The following is a 13,170-nucleotide window of genomic DNA, read 5'->3' as shown; positions in this document are numbered from 1 at the left end:
TAATGGATAAGGAGTGCTTGACTGCCCGGCTGAGCAACCGGTTTGTTTTTGCTAAGCTCCTTTAATCAGTGCTCCGGGAGGCTCATTTCTAGCAGACCAAGTTCCCGGATGACCAAAGGTCAGCCCGGAGAGCTGAGCACTCGCGGGCAGAGCTGTTGACCTTAGGAGGCTCTTCCACCTTGATCCACCTCAGCCTGAAGACAGGATGTGATCGGCGCTTCTTTCAAAACTGGACAGACCTTCCACAGAGTGTTGCTGCTGTAGAGACCTCTAGCATCCTCAGCTTGGACTCATCTGAAAACCTGCAGCCCCAGGAAGCTGCAATCTCGCTTGCAGAGTGAGAGGAGGCCTGGCGTTTCCCTCTCACAGGGCCCCATAATTCAACCACTACCCAAGAACTTGAGCAGTCAACTTTGTATTTATTTATTTATGCCGGTACTGAGGTTTGAAATCAGGGCCTAAACACTGACTCTTAGGTTTTTTGGTGTTGTTTTTTTTTCTCAAGGCTTGGCTCTACCACTTAAATCACAGCTTCACTTTGGACTTTTTGGTGATTAACTGGCGATGAAGAGTTGAACTTTGATCCCCCAGATTTCAGTCTCCTAGGTAGCTGGGATTATAAGCATGAACCACTGGCAAATTCTTGCCCTAGCAAATTCTTCTGTATAGCCAAAAAGTCACAGCTTTCTGAAGATCTAATACCTAGAAGAAGAGTTTTTAAATACATTTTGAAAAATGAAGTGTCATGTAAATAAAGACCCTAAAGATAATTGGGATTTATTTGTACAGTTGAGTGGAAAGGCCATTAGCATTTAAGGAAAATACTGTAGAATGTCATATCTTTAATCTTGAACTTCAATTTGGTCTTTCCTTGAAATACATTTGGGCAGTATTCTGTGTAGTATACTGATTGGCAGGGATGGATTCTGATGGAGGGCTATATGGGGGTCACTAAAGCCCCTTACAAAGCAGTTCTCTCTCAGACAGGGGTCCACAAAACGAAGTCCACCCTTCCCTCTATGGTCTGTTTCATCCTATGTGAAATCTACAATTAGTCTATTCTTCCATTTTCACAGAAGAATCTTAAGTGGGACATCCCTAGGGTGTTTCTGTTAGTCTATAGATGCATGCATCTATAGATATGGATGAGTGTGTGTGTGTGTGTGTGTGTGTGTGTGTGTGTGTGTGTGTGTTCCTGGGATTTGAACTTGGGGCTTCATGCTTACTAGGCAGGCAGTCTACCGCTTGGATCTCCACTCTCCCTTTTGCTTTAGATTATTTTTCAGATAATGTATTGAGTTTTTGCTAAGGCTGGCCTTGGATGCCAGTCTTCTTACCTAGTACCTTCTGAGTAGCTGGGATTATAGACATGAGCCATTGCATCTGGTCTTGTTTTGCTTTTATTGATGAGCCACACAGCCGCTGGGGAAGATCCTCCCTCTCTGCCAGCCCTCCTGTAATTATTTCTGTGCACATGTCACGGAAGAGGTAATTATGGGCTCCATCTCTGAGTGTACGGCATAGCATTATGTTGGAAACCTCAACTTACACAATAGAGCAGATTAAAAGTAAAACTAAGTACTAGAAACAATAGGAGCAGAGATCCTACTTTCCAGTATAGCCCAGGAACTTCTGAGAAAGGTAAATGGTGCCTGGCATGTCATGGGGCCCTAGCTGGTGTGTCTGCCACCTACCTCACCGGGAATCGGGGAAAGAATGACCTTTCCAAGTAGATACAGGGGTCCCTGTGGGCAGATGAGTTTGAAATGCCACCCCTTTCCCATTCACCCAGCCAGCTGCAATGGATGCTGTTATACTCAGAGGAAGCAGCCTCCCACCTGTGCTGCCAATTCCCAGTGACTGCTGGGAGGTCCGGTGGTGCTCCGCCCCCTTGTGACGTAGATGTGGCTGGAGCAGACACTCCACAGAGCCCTTGGGTCACAGAGTAAGAGCTCGGGAGCGGCTGCAGACCAGGGGCCCGTGTGCTAGGAGGGCAAGTCACGGATGCCCCTGGCACAGTGTGCTGAGGGCACAGCCCCGCTCTGAGGGTAACCAGGCCCCCTCCCCCTGGGCCAATCCCACAGGGGAGCAAGGCATCTGAACGTAGAGGTGACCACGATAGTTCTAGAGTAACTATTTTTACCATCTTGCATTGGGACACTTTACTGTTTACAAAGTACTTCGGTATTTTTGCCTGTAAATCTGCCCTACCTGACAGGAACTGTAGTCAAAGTTTGTACAGATAAGGGAGATCTCAGAGAAGTTGTTTTACCATGGAGAACTGACAAGGGACCTTGGTAAAATGAGGGTTGAAAGGTAGTCATTTGGTCAATGTGGTAGAAAGTTCTATATTGGCTAATGGAAGAAATTCGGAAAGCAATAGCGGTGGCAGTAAGCTACCTATATAATTCTGAATTTTCTAGTGGTGATAAAAAGCAGGTAAGATTAATTTTCATACTTAACCTGACATATTAAAATATAATTAGTTTCCTACATGGCAAATATGTAATAAATATTAATAAAATGTTATCACTTTGCTCAGTTAAGTCTTCAGTTTCAGTCTATATATTAGATTTAAGACGATCCTCAGTTTGGATGCTAAATTTTCATGGGGAATACTTGATCTGTGTTTCCATTTCATACAGTTTGCCAGTGTATCCTCATGCTGGTAAAATCATATTTGGGAGGTTTCCAGTGACTGAATTGAAGGTCACTTTTAAATTGCATTTAAATGATTGAGGAATAAAATTTTTAAATAGGTTTCTTAGTCACATGGGCCAGTTAGCTCCACATAGAATGACTCTTGTATTGGAAAATCCAGCCTAAAGCTTAAATCTTCTCAGAAACTTGCAGTCTAGTAGACCTAGCATTTAATTAGGCCTCTAATTAGGCCTCTTGCAGCCTCGGTAACATGTGAAAATTCATTCTTTCCCATGCTCGCCTGTCACTGCTGCTCATCTCTTTTAGAAGCTTCGCCCTCACCTAACTCCACCAAAGCCTGCTCTCCTTCTCGTTCCCACAGCTGCCCACCGCTGCCTCTTTGGGACAGCCCAAGGAGGTGGCTGGAGCCTTGGGTAACTCGATTTGTAGAGTGAGTACAGGAGAGGTTATGACAGCAGCGCGCATGTGTGATACCACCCACTTCCCTTTCCTCCAAAGCATCTTACTTGACAGGTCCTTTGGCCATCAGAAAGCTCACCTAGTCACGTATTGGTGGCTTATGCCTGTCATCCTAGCTCCTCAGGAGGTGAAGAGCTGAGAATTGCATTTGAAGGCAGTCTCAAGAAGATATAGCTGAGAGACTCTTTTCTCTCCATTTAACCAGCAAAAAAACAGCCTTTGACTTGGAGGCATGGCTCAAGTAGTAGAGCTCCAAGTATGAGTGGAAAAGCTCTGCTTTTTTTTTTTTTTTTTACAGTGTCTTATTATATAGCTCCTGTTGGCCTTGAGCTCATAATCTTCCTGTCTCAGCCTCCAGAATTCTGGGATTATAGAGGTGTACCATTAGGTACAGTTGTTACTCCTGCTCTTAAAAGCAAGTGCATTTTAGGGATTTATATGTGTATGGAATGTTTAGAAAAAAAGCACAAAAACTCAGAAGCAGAGAGTAGAACAGTGGGAATAGGAGGCCAGGGAAGGGAATTGGCAGATGCCAGGGCAGAGATGCAAAATCTCAGAGGAGGAATAAATTGAAAAGATCTATTGTATAACCCTAGTGACCACAGTTAGGAACAAGACATTTAATTCTTGAAAACCACTGAGAGTAGATTTTTACCTGTTTCTACCACAAAAATCTGATAAGGTAATATGTGTGCTAATTAGCTTGATTACCCATAATATATATCCCCAAATATTGTGTTATTATATATATATACATAGTTTTTATTTATCAGTGAGATAATATTTCTTTTAAAAGCAAGTTTGGTACATAAACAGAGTTGAACTATCTGAATTCTGGTTGGATTCTTTGTTGTTGTTGTTCTAAGTAGAAATGAGAACCTGCCTAAAAGAGAAGTCTTCCTTATCTCAAAAACATAGCATAAGCAAACACTGTTCAGCAAGACTAGATGGAAAGTATTGCCCAGGCATGGTTTTTAGGAGCTTCTGAGTTAATTATTCATGACTGTGCCAACTACACAGAAATGCATATGTGTGACTATTTCTGGGCCATTGAAAATGAGCAAGGGCTTCACTTTTGTTTTCCTGAAACTTAGCAAGGACTGGGGAAGTCTCTATACTATGTCACGGGTATGGACGAAATGTGTTCGTCATCCCCCTTGGCACCGGAAGGAATTTCCCCCTTTGGCGCTGGCTTCCAGAACCCTTTGTTCTCCTCTGGAGTTGTGGGGAGGGGTGGAGGTAGGAAGGATGCAGGTCCTGGCTGGTCTATGAAACCAGACCCAGAGGAAATTTGGTTCTTAAGATCGTCGTCTTCTTAAGCTGCCTGACTTAAGCTAGTTGATGTTGCTGCTTCAAACTGGTGTGCCAAGCAAACAGGCAGGAGCCTGCCTGGCTCCCTCAAATATTCTGCAATTGAAGTTAGGTATGTGTCACAGCATTGCCAATTTACACACACACACACACACACACACACACACACACACGGAACCGCTTTGCTACAGGAATGCTACGTGATTGGGTAAAGCTTGAGTCGTACCATAGTGGTCCCGCCTCACACAGCAATGCACTCATGGCCAGGAAAATCCCTAGTACAAAGAAGCCTGTTTGGCTTGGTTGGCCAAGAGTTGATCTGGAGATCAACCCTGGGGAAGTCTGATAGGTGCATCATTGGGCAATTTCATCACGGAGCAAGCATGTAATCTCGACAAGCCTAGGTCATTCACTTGTCTTGGAAAGAGTATTACCCTGGGGAATATTATTACATTTTCTTGGTAATGTTCACATTGTAGTGCATCTAATCCTCGAAATTAAAATAATCCTCGAAATTAAAATCCTCGAGATTAAAATAAGGGAAATGGGCTGGTCTTAAAAATCTAATCTTATCAATTGCCCCTTTCCATTGTAGACATGTTTTAATTCCAACATGCCAGGCGTGAGAACATTTTTAGGTTGTATCTCAGTTAAAACTAACTTGAAAATAAAACTAAATTGACAGCTGGTTCAAATGTAGAAAGTCTGCTGAATCAAGGCCCTGAGTTCAAGACCTAATTGCTGCCAAAAGCAAACCCAAAGTCAAATGAACTCATCTCCAGCTAACTAACTAGCATGCACTCATTTAGTTATCAGTTAGAGCAGTCAACAATATTTCTTGAGGCCCCTGGTAGATGAAATGAAGCAAGATACTTGGGAAACGAAAACTATAAAGACTGGCCCTATGCTGAGAGTATTTACAGAGCAAAGGAAGGCCAACACCAAACAAGTAATAACAGGAGAAAGAGAAAGTAGTAAAAAAAAAAACCCCAGAAAGTTAAGGATGAGGGAAGGATTTGCCTAAGCCCCCAAGATCAGATCTCTGTAAACCAGAATGAACAGGAAGAAGAAGAAAGAGCCCACATTTTGTCGAAAATGACAATGTCTTTATTACATAAAAGAGACACATTCCAAATAATTGTTTATAGCATTGCCAACACTAAAATCAATGTCCTAAATGTGAAATTAATTGGGAGCCACAGTTCTAATTCACTGTTTTGGCGATTAAGCACATTAGCTGGAATTGTTTCAGAAGGTCTAATTATTGTGTCTGCCACACTCATCTGTTTGAGTCACTTTTTGCTTTTGGACTGCTGCCTAGATTGTTCTGCAGTACAATTTCAGTTGCATCTTCTTTTAAAACGAATGCATCACTTTCCCCTTTGTACTCCGAGTTCTCACCTGCATATTTGCAAATGCTACATAGGCGTTAAAGAGATGGCTCAAGTATTGATATTGTTGAGTTTGGATATAAGTTCATGTTCATGATTTCAAGTGCCTGTGCAATGTCTTAGGTCTCATGTCACTTTAGCCTGATCTTCTGAGCAAAGATACTTTTCACTTGTTTGACTTTGATCATTGTTTAATTTCAGAATTTACAAAGGAAGAAGGAAAGAAAATTCTGCTAGAATATGAACATCTGAGCGGCTTGTTTTTGAGCATCATCTGTCACTCGGAGCACCAAAACGAAATATTCTCTCTGGGAATGCCATGGTATTGAAGTCACTTTATTAAACAGAGCGCTGTCTACAGAAGAATCCAGAGACTGGGACACGGGAAGCCAGAGATGACCCTGACCAGGCTTGTCTTGTGGCCCACAGTCTGCAAGTGGGACATATTGATCCACGAGTGACCGCCTGCCAATAAATCCTCTCCTCATCAACCCTGCTCTGTGCATTAGACTTCATTAAGCAGTTTACCACTTCACTTCGGACTTACATGTGGGAGCTTTCACAGTAGTAGTTTGGGAGTCACTAGAACTTGGATTGATTGCACCCTTTAACAAAAACGAACAGAGCCCAAAAGTACGTTCTCAACATGGCTTTGAACGTTGCTCCCGTGAGAGACACAAAGTGGCTGACGTTGGAAGTCTGCAGACAGTTTCAGAGGGGGACATGCTCCCGCTCTGATGAAGAATGCAAATTTGCCCATCCCCCCAAAAGCTGCCAGGTCGAAAACGGGAGAGTAATTGCCTGCTTTGACTCCTTAAAGGTAAGAAAATGCCCCTGTGTGCCATTTCCATGCCAAATTGGACTCGAAATTGGAATGCTCTTCATTGTGCTGCTTTAGAAATTCAACCACTGCTTTCCGATTCTGTTGGGAGATTTTTCACTCAAATTCCTTCATGGGGGCATATATATATATATATATATATATATATATATATATATAAAATATACATATATATACACACACATATATATGTACACACACACACATATATATACATATATTTGTATATACACATATCTGTGCTTAAATAAAAAGTGCATGCTGGTGTCTGTCTGGTCTGGCATGACATTCATGTCCCCAAGAGTTTTAAATCAAAGTCAGGCTGGGACAAGTGAAGATAAATATTTTATCAGTGTTTGATCTCCAGGAGGTTATGTAAAAGAGAAGAAATTGAATGTGTCACTTTCATGGACCAGTCACTCAGACTGAACTTCTTGAAGCATATTCTATTCTTGTGGCTTTTTCTCTTGAACAAAGTCTTCCTAAGTTGTATTTTATTAGGGCTTTCGTGCTCTTTTAAAATTGTTGTTAGGCATAACCGAAATTTAGTGCACACTGAGTACTTAGGGAGATACTATCTATGAGTTATGTAATAAGAGGAAGAACTGTGATTCAGATAGGCCCTTGATGAGCTCATGTCTGGTCGGAAGGAGAACTCATCAGCAAACTGGTACAATGCAAGAAAAAAGAGATGAAGGCCGTACAGAGAGAGTAGAGAAACACATCTGTGTGAATGCAGAAGGGAGAACTGGCTGCCACTTGACAGTCTCCAGTCATCTTTTTGGACTCCTGGGTACCTATGTTGTAGACTGATGGTAGAGAGTTTGTGCTTGAAGACAGGGGTGAACCCAGGGAATGAACTGTTGAAAAGAAGGGAGATGATGGGGTTTTGGTGGTGGTGGTGGTGGTGGGTTTTATCAGCCCTACCGTCCTAGTGTTTTGAGGTCGTTTGTCAGCACAAAGAGGATGAAGATGTTGTTCTGAATAGACAATTGAAACAGTTAATTTAAAAAACAGCTTGATGGTTTCATTTCTATAAGGATTCAGTGAGTTTACCAAGCAGTTAAAGACAGGTTTGATCATGTTCTTGTTACATTATTTGAGAAAGTAGATTACTAAAGTCTTAGACTAGTAAAAATGAAGGGATTGTGGATAACCTGGAGAATTAACTTCTCATTTCTGACATGTTTCCATATATTCAAGCCTGTCTGGTAAGTTATATGGACAATTCAATTGTGGGCCTATTTATCTTGTTTTAAATTATTTGTATATGCGAGTAAAGTATATATGGAAACAACTTTGGATCATGATTCAAAGCCACCCAGGGAAGGAAAGTCCAAGAGATTCTTATCTCTACTTAACTACCGACAAAAGCCAGAAATGGAGCCATGGCTTGAGTAGAAGAGCATTAACCTTGAGCAAAAAAGCTCAAGGACAGTGCCCAGGCCCTAAGTTCAAACCCTAGGACACACACACACACACACACACACACACACACCACACACACACACACACACACACACACACACACACACACACACACACACACACACACACACACACACACACACACCACACACACACACACACACACACACACACACACACACACACACACACACACAGCCAAGTCCATCCTGTGGCATTTGTCCATTGTCACAGCTGTTACCTTTGTGCTAAACACCTGCGATCAGGCTGCTTTTGTTTTGAAAGTTGCAATATGATTGTGAGCCGTGGATATGACTTAAACACGTTTCAAAAGGCCAAGTTACATTCCAGAACACTGTGTTCCTCAAGTTAGGTTAACTTGACAATCTGCAAATTGCTTCATGAGCAACCAACTCCCTTGTCCCAAAGGCCTTGACCAAGTGAACCCCCAACTCTGGTACTTCTGTGAAATGTAAAACATTTTCCACCCCAGTTAAGATATTTGAGATTTTCCTTTTCAGATCCTTCTTCTTATGACTGATAGGAATTAATCTGTTGCAAATTGAAACATCTGGAAAGAATTACGTGAATTCACTCCAGTGCTTATTAAGACTAAGGATTTCTGGATTTACTACTTTCGCCTAGTGTTTATTCATTTAAACATTTGAATTCAGCTTTATAAAAGAAACCATTTCTAAACCATGTTGCTAATTTGGGTTCTGAGGCAATTGCCTAAACAAGTTTTAGGAAGCATGGCCTCCTTGATATATGACTGTTAGGGTGGGGGGGGGGGGGGAACAGTAGAGACCAGGTCTGTAAAACAACAAACTTCAAATGGTATTTCCACAGGTTTGGGTCAGTGGCCTTACATTATGTATCTAAAACCAAACAACTACTAAACATAAAAAGGTCTAGAATAGACCTATCAGTGGATCACAATAGCTCAACAGCTATGTACACATGATCATATAAGACAAGGATAAGCAAACACAACTCCAAGAGAAGGACACAGGAGGATTCTATTGTTGATGTTACATTTAAAATTGTAGGTGAATTTCCTGTGGCATACCCTACATGGTTACTGTATATGATTTTGGTACACTGGATATTGTATATATGCCTACCTGATCTAGGGAAGGAAAAGAAAAACGAGGGTGTAAAATATCACAAGAAATGTACTCACTGCCTTATTATGTAACTGTACCCCTTTTGCACAACACCTTGTCAACAAAATTTAATTAATAAAATAAAAAGAAATTTATACTCATATTTAACATGCCCTATCAAAATTCATTGAACCAGTGAATGAATGCCTGGGCCCCAGTGGCTCATCCTGTAATTCAGCTTCTCAGGAGACTTCAGTAGGAGGGTCACAGTCCAGACTGGCCTAGGTAAAAATACCTGAAAAAAATAACTAACACACAAAGGTCTGGAGGTGTGGCTCCAGTGGTAAAGCTTGGCCCTAGAAAGCATAAGGCCCTAGGTTTAAACCACCTAATACCACCAAATATAATTTATTTTCAGAGAAAGACACGATGATTCTTTTAACATCTCAATCTGATGATATCAGTTGAGTATTTTCCAATGGCTTCTCATCTTACACAGAAGAGACTTAACACTGCAAAGCAGAGTAGACTTGCACGACGGGTCTGTGTCCAGCAATCAGCTAGCTGACATCTCCACTGTCTGTCTTCTGGTCTGTTCCGGACACCCCATGTTTTTTCAGGGGCACAGTGCTCTTCCCGCTGCATGTGGTTGACACTCCTGGAATTGTGCACCCTGCCACCCAGACAGCCTGGTGCTGTGGTCCTGTGGCCCGTATCCCAGATGATTTCCTAATCAGGAATTTCAAGACATGGAAGTTGATGCTGGGAGTAAAATTGAACACTGAAAAAGCGACAAATCATTCCATTTTCTGTGCAGGGTAATTCAAGCTGCATACAATTAGTGGATAGAAAATAAAAATGTTAAGTCTTACTACTTGTAGATAATACTTTGAATATTAAAATGATACATGGATGGCCGTTTTAGATAGTTCCTCCAAAACATATCTAAAAAGGTGATGTTAATATGTAATTGGCCTGGACCTTAAAGTTCATATACTTGAATCACTACTGAGCTGTTAAAGGCTAATTATGTGCAGAAATTACTTGAGCATTTCCTAAATTACATACCTCATTTTGGCCTGGTTTGCAAATATATCCCAGACAATTTTTTTTTATTATTCATAATAGCCTATATTGTCCTATAGTACCAGTCCCTTTTCGTGCATTATTATGCATTATAGTATGAAGTCAGCCAGTCGATGTGGGCATTGGTTCAAAAATTTAAGAAACTTACCACTGACTACCAAACTTGAACATAGTAGAGAAAGTATTTGTTCCCAGGTAACTGTGGCTTCGAAGCTGGCATTATCCATTTTCTCTTCTTAACCCCTTGTACAGAATGAATCAGCGATGTGACTAATTATAACATTCCTAAAAGTCTGATAATATCCACGCTTAGCAAGTTTAGAAAGTTGAGGTGCAATCAATCAATCAATACAACATTCTAAAACAGAAACCCCGAGGAATAAACCTGTTTAGGTATAGAAACTTAAACAACTAAATGAGCGAGAAACGGCGAGAGAACGCAAGCTAGACTTGGTTTTTGACTTGGTGTATGTCTGTGTGTAAATATTCTGCTAGCACTTAACTTGAAGTGCTTCTGTTTCCGTGAACCAAATCAAGTCCCACAGAGCCCGGGACCCACTGCTGTAAGCCAACGCCAGGCTTTCCGACAGGCTGGGGAGATGGGGCTTGCACTGCAGGGCTATACCAACCAAGAACCTACCCGCCTCCGGGTCCAGTCATGACCAAGAAAGAGGTGGATACGCTGAACAAACTCACTCCCCGAGCACTGACCTCCAAGATTCAGGGGCTGGGTAGATGTGAACACATTTATTTGCACTCAAACTTACCTAAGCCACTTTTCCTGACCAACCAATCAGCATGTTCAGGATATGGCCAATGAGACCATTTTTCTTAGGACTTGAGGTTTATACTTACTCCAAAGAGTAATCCCTGTAGGAGATATTTCCAGGTGAAGGGAAGGGAGGGGAGCAAAAAAAGACAGATCATAATGTAACCAAAGAAAAATAAAAGAGCACATTCAACCCCAAAACAGTTTAAGTTTCACTGAAATTACCATCATTTTACTGGAGCGTTTCTTATTCTCAAAAAAAAAAAAAAAGAATACTGTCTTGTGGATGAGGAAAGGAGAAAACAATAGAATGAGGGAAAGGGTGGCATTGTCCAAAAAGAAATGTACTCATTACCTGACTTACGTAATTGTAATCCCTCTGTACATAGCCTTTATCACAGCAATAAAAATTAAGAAAAAGTTCTGTCTAAGCCGGGTGTGGCTTATATTCTTAGCTGCTTGGGAGGTAAGAATCAGAGAATTCGCCATTCAAGGCCAGCCTGGGCATATAAACTCCATCTCAATCAATGGCTGAGCTCAATTAGAGTATACGTACTCTCGCAGCTATGGGGAAGTACGGTGGCTGCGTGTAGTGGCATTCTCCAGCAACACAGGGAAGCACAGGTAGGATTGTAGCCTAGGCTGGCTGGGGCATAAAAGCAAGATGTACTGCAAAAATAGCCAACGTTGAAACAGGGTTGGAGGTGTGGCTCAAATAGTAGAGTACGTGCCTAGCTAGCTATATATTCCAATGTTTGAAGGAAAGCTTGACATGGCTGCTTATATAGTTCCCTTAATAATCAATTTTAATCTAAAACTCACTTGGTGAAAGTAGAATATAGTAGATGTCGTTTTTATTAAATATCCCTCCTGTTCAGTCTCCTCTCATGCTCATGTGAAGGAATATTTGCTAGGCTCCTAGCCCTTATGAAAGTCATTAATGACACCAAAGAGATCATTTCCACACCTGCTACAAAAGCCAGGCCTGACCCAGATGCTAGGCTCTAAAATTAATCAGCGGCAGCCCTGTTTGGAGACATTAATTCACAGAGCTTCCTTCAAGGCACCCAATTGTAACTGGAAAATACTGGGATCCCAGAATCCTAAATGAAGATTTCCAGAAGGTTCGCTGTGTTGAGTGGCATATAAAGCCATGGTGAAGGGAGCAAGTCATTTAGTTATCCCACGGAGTCTTTTAGCTGGTACTAAGTACCAAGCACTATACTTGGTGCCTAAGCAAGAGACAGGGCCTTTGTCCTCATGACACTTTCAATCCAGGGCAGAAAACAGTGGGACCACAAGGGTTAGAGTGAATGAAGCCAGAAACCAGACCTGAGGAATTCCTGAGCAGATAAGCCACTTGCTTGAGCCACCTCTTTAATAGACCTGTTTTTATTCACAGTATGCATCAGGTATTTGAATTTGATTTAGAACTGGAATTTGATCTTGAATGACTATAATAGCGATCGTGTAGTCATTATAATCTCGAATTCACCACCATCATTCATCCTCTCTACAAAACAATCCTCTAAGAACTTGCATTGGGATCTTCATTCTTTGTCTTCACACCTCGTTGAATTAGGCGATAGGGTTGCACCAAGAGAAATAGAATTAATTCGTCTCTGGTGTTTCACATGGACTAGAATCACAGCAATAAGTACTATTAACGGCCACATTAGGACTCACCATCTAGTGTCTCCTGTGATCATGTTTAAGAGGCAGGGAAGAACAAACTCTTTTTGTCACCTCCGTCATTTACATAGGCTAGCACACCACAAACACAGTGCAGAAGAAACGCTTCCAAAAGACTGACGATCTTAAAAAACGTCTATCCGTACTGCTGTCCTGCCTCTCCTGTGTTTCTCACTCTGCTTCCAGAACCCCTCACCAACCAAGCAATTGCTCTGTTCAATATTGTGCCGTATTCCTTGGAAAAGATACAGAAATGTCACACACATGTTCTTGTCTTTAGAATTTTATAAAGTAACTCCAGCACAAAGCCATGCCAAAAAAAAAATCCCCACAATTAGGTATTATACTACTTGCTATTAATTATTAGTAGAGAAGACTTTTGCTCCAAGTATATGATGTGCATGTGCAGAAATAGCACAGTGAAAT

At 41.5% G+C, this 13,170-nt stretch overlaps 1 protein-coding gene across 4 annotated transcripts in view; it reads left to right on the top strand.

Annotated features, from left to right (window-relative positions):
* The window catches only part of Mbnl2 (muscleblind like splicing regulator 2), a 145,565-nt gene that overhangs the window by 44,785 nt on the left and 87,610 nt on the right, over positions 1-13,170 (top strand). For all 4 annotated transcript variants that reach the window (XM_048341165.1, XM_048341166.1, XM_048341168.1 and 1 more), the window contains exon 2: positions 6,024-6,642. In XM_048341165.1, coding sequence (XP_048197122.1) covers positions 6,469-6,642 — 174 coding nt within the window. In that variant the 5' untranslated portion in view covers positions 6,024-6,468. The remainder of the gene's footprint in view (positions 1-6,023; positions 6,643-13,170) is intronic.

Source organism: Perognathus longimembris, chromosome 3, assembly GCF_023159225.1.
Source record: "Perognathus longimembris pacificus isolate PPM17 chromosome 3, ASM2315922v1, whole genome shotgun sequence".
Classification (NCBI taxonomy): domain Eukaryota; kingdom Metazoa; phylum Chordata; class Mammalia; order Rodentia; family Heteromyidae; genus Perognathus; species Perognathus longimembris.
Note: the sequence above shows the minus strand (reverse complement) of the source record. Positions and strands in the feature narration are given on the sequence as shown.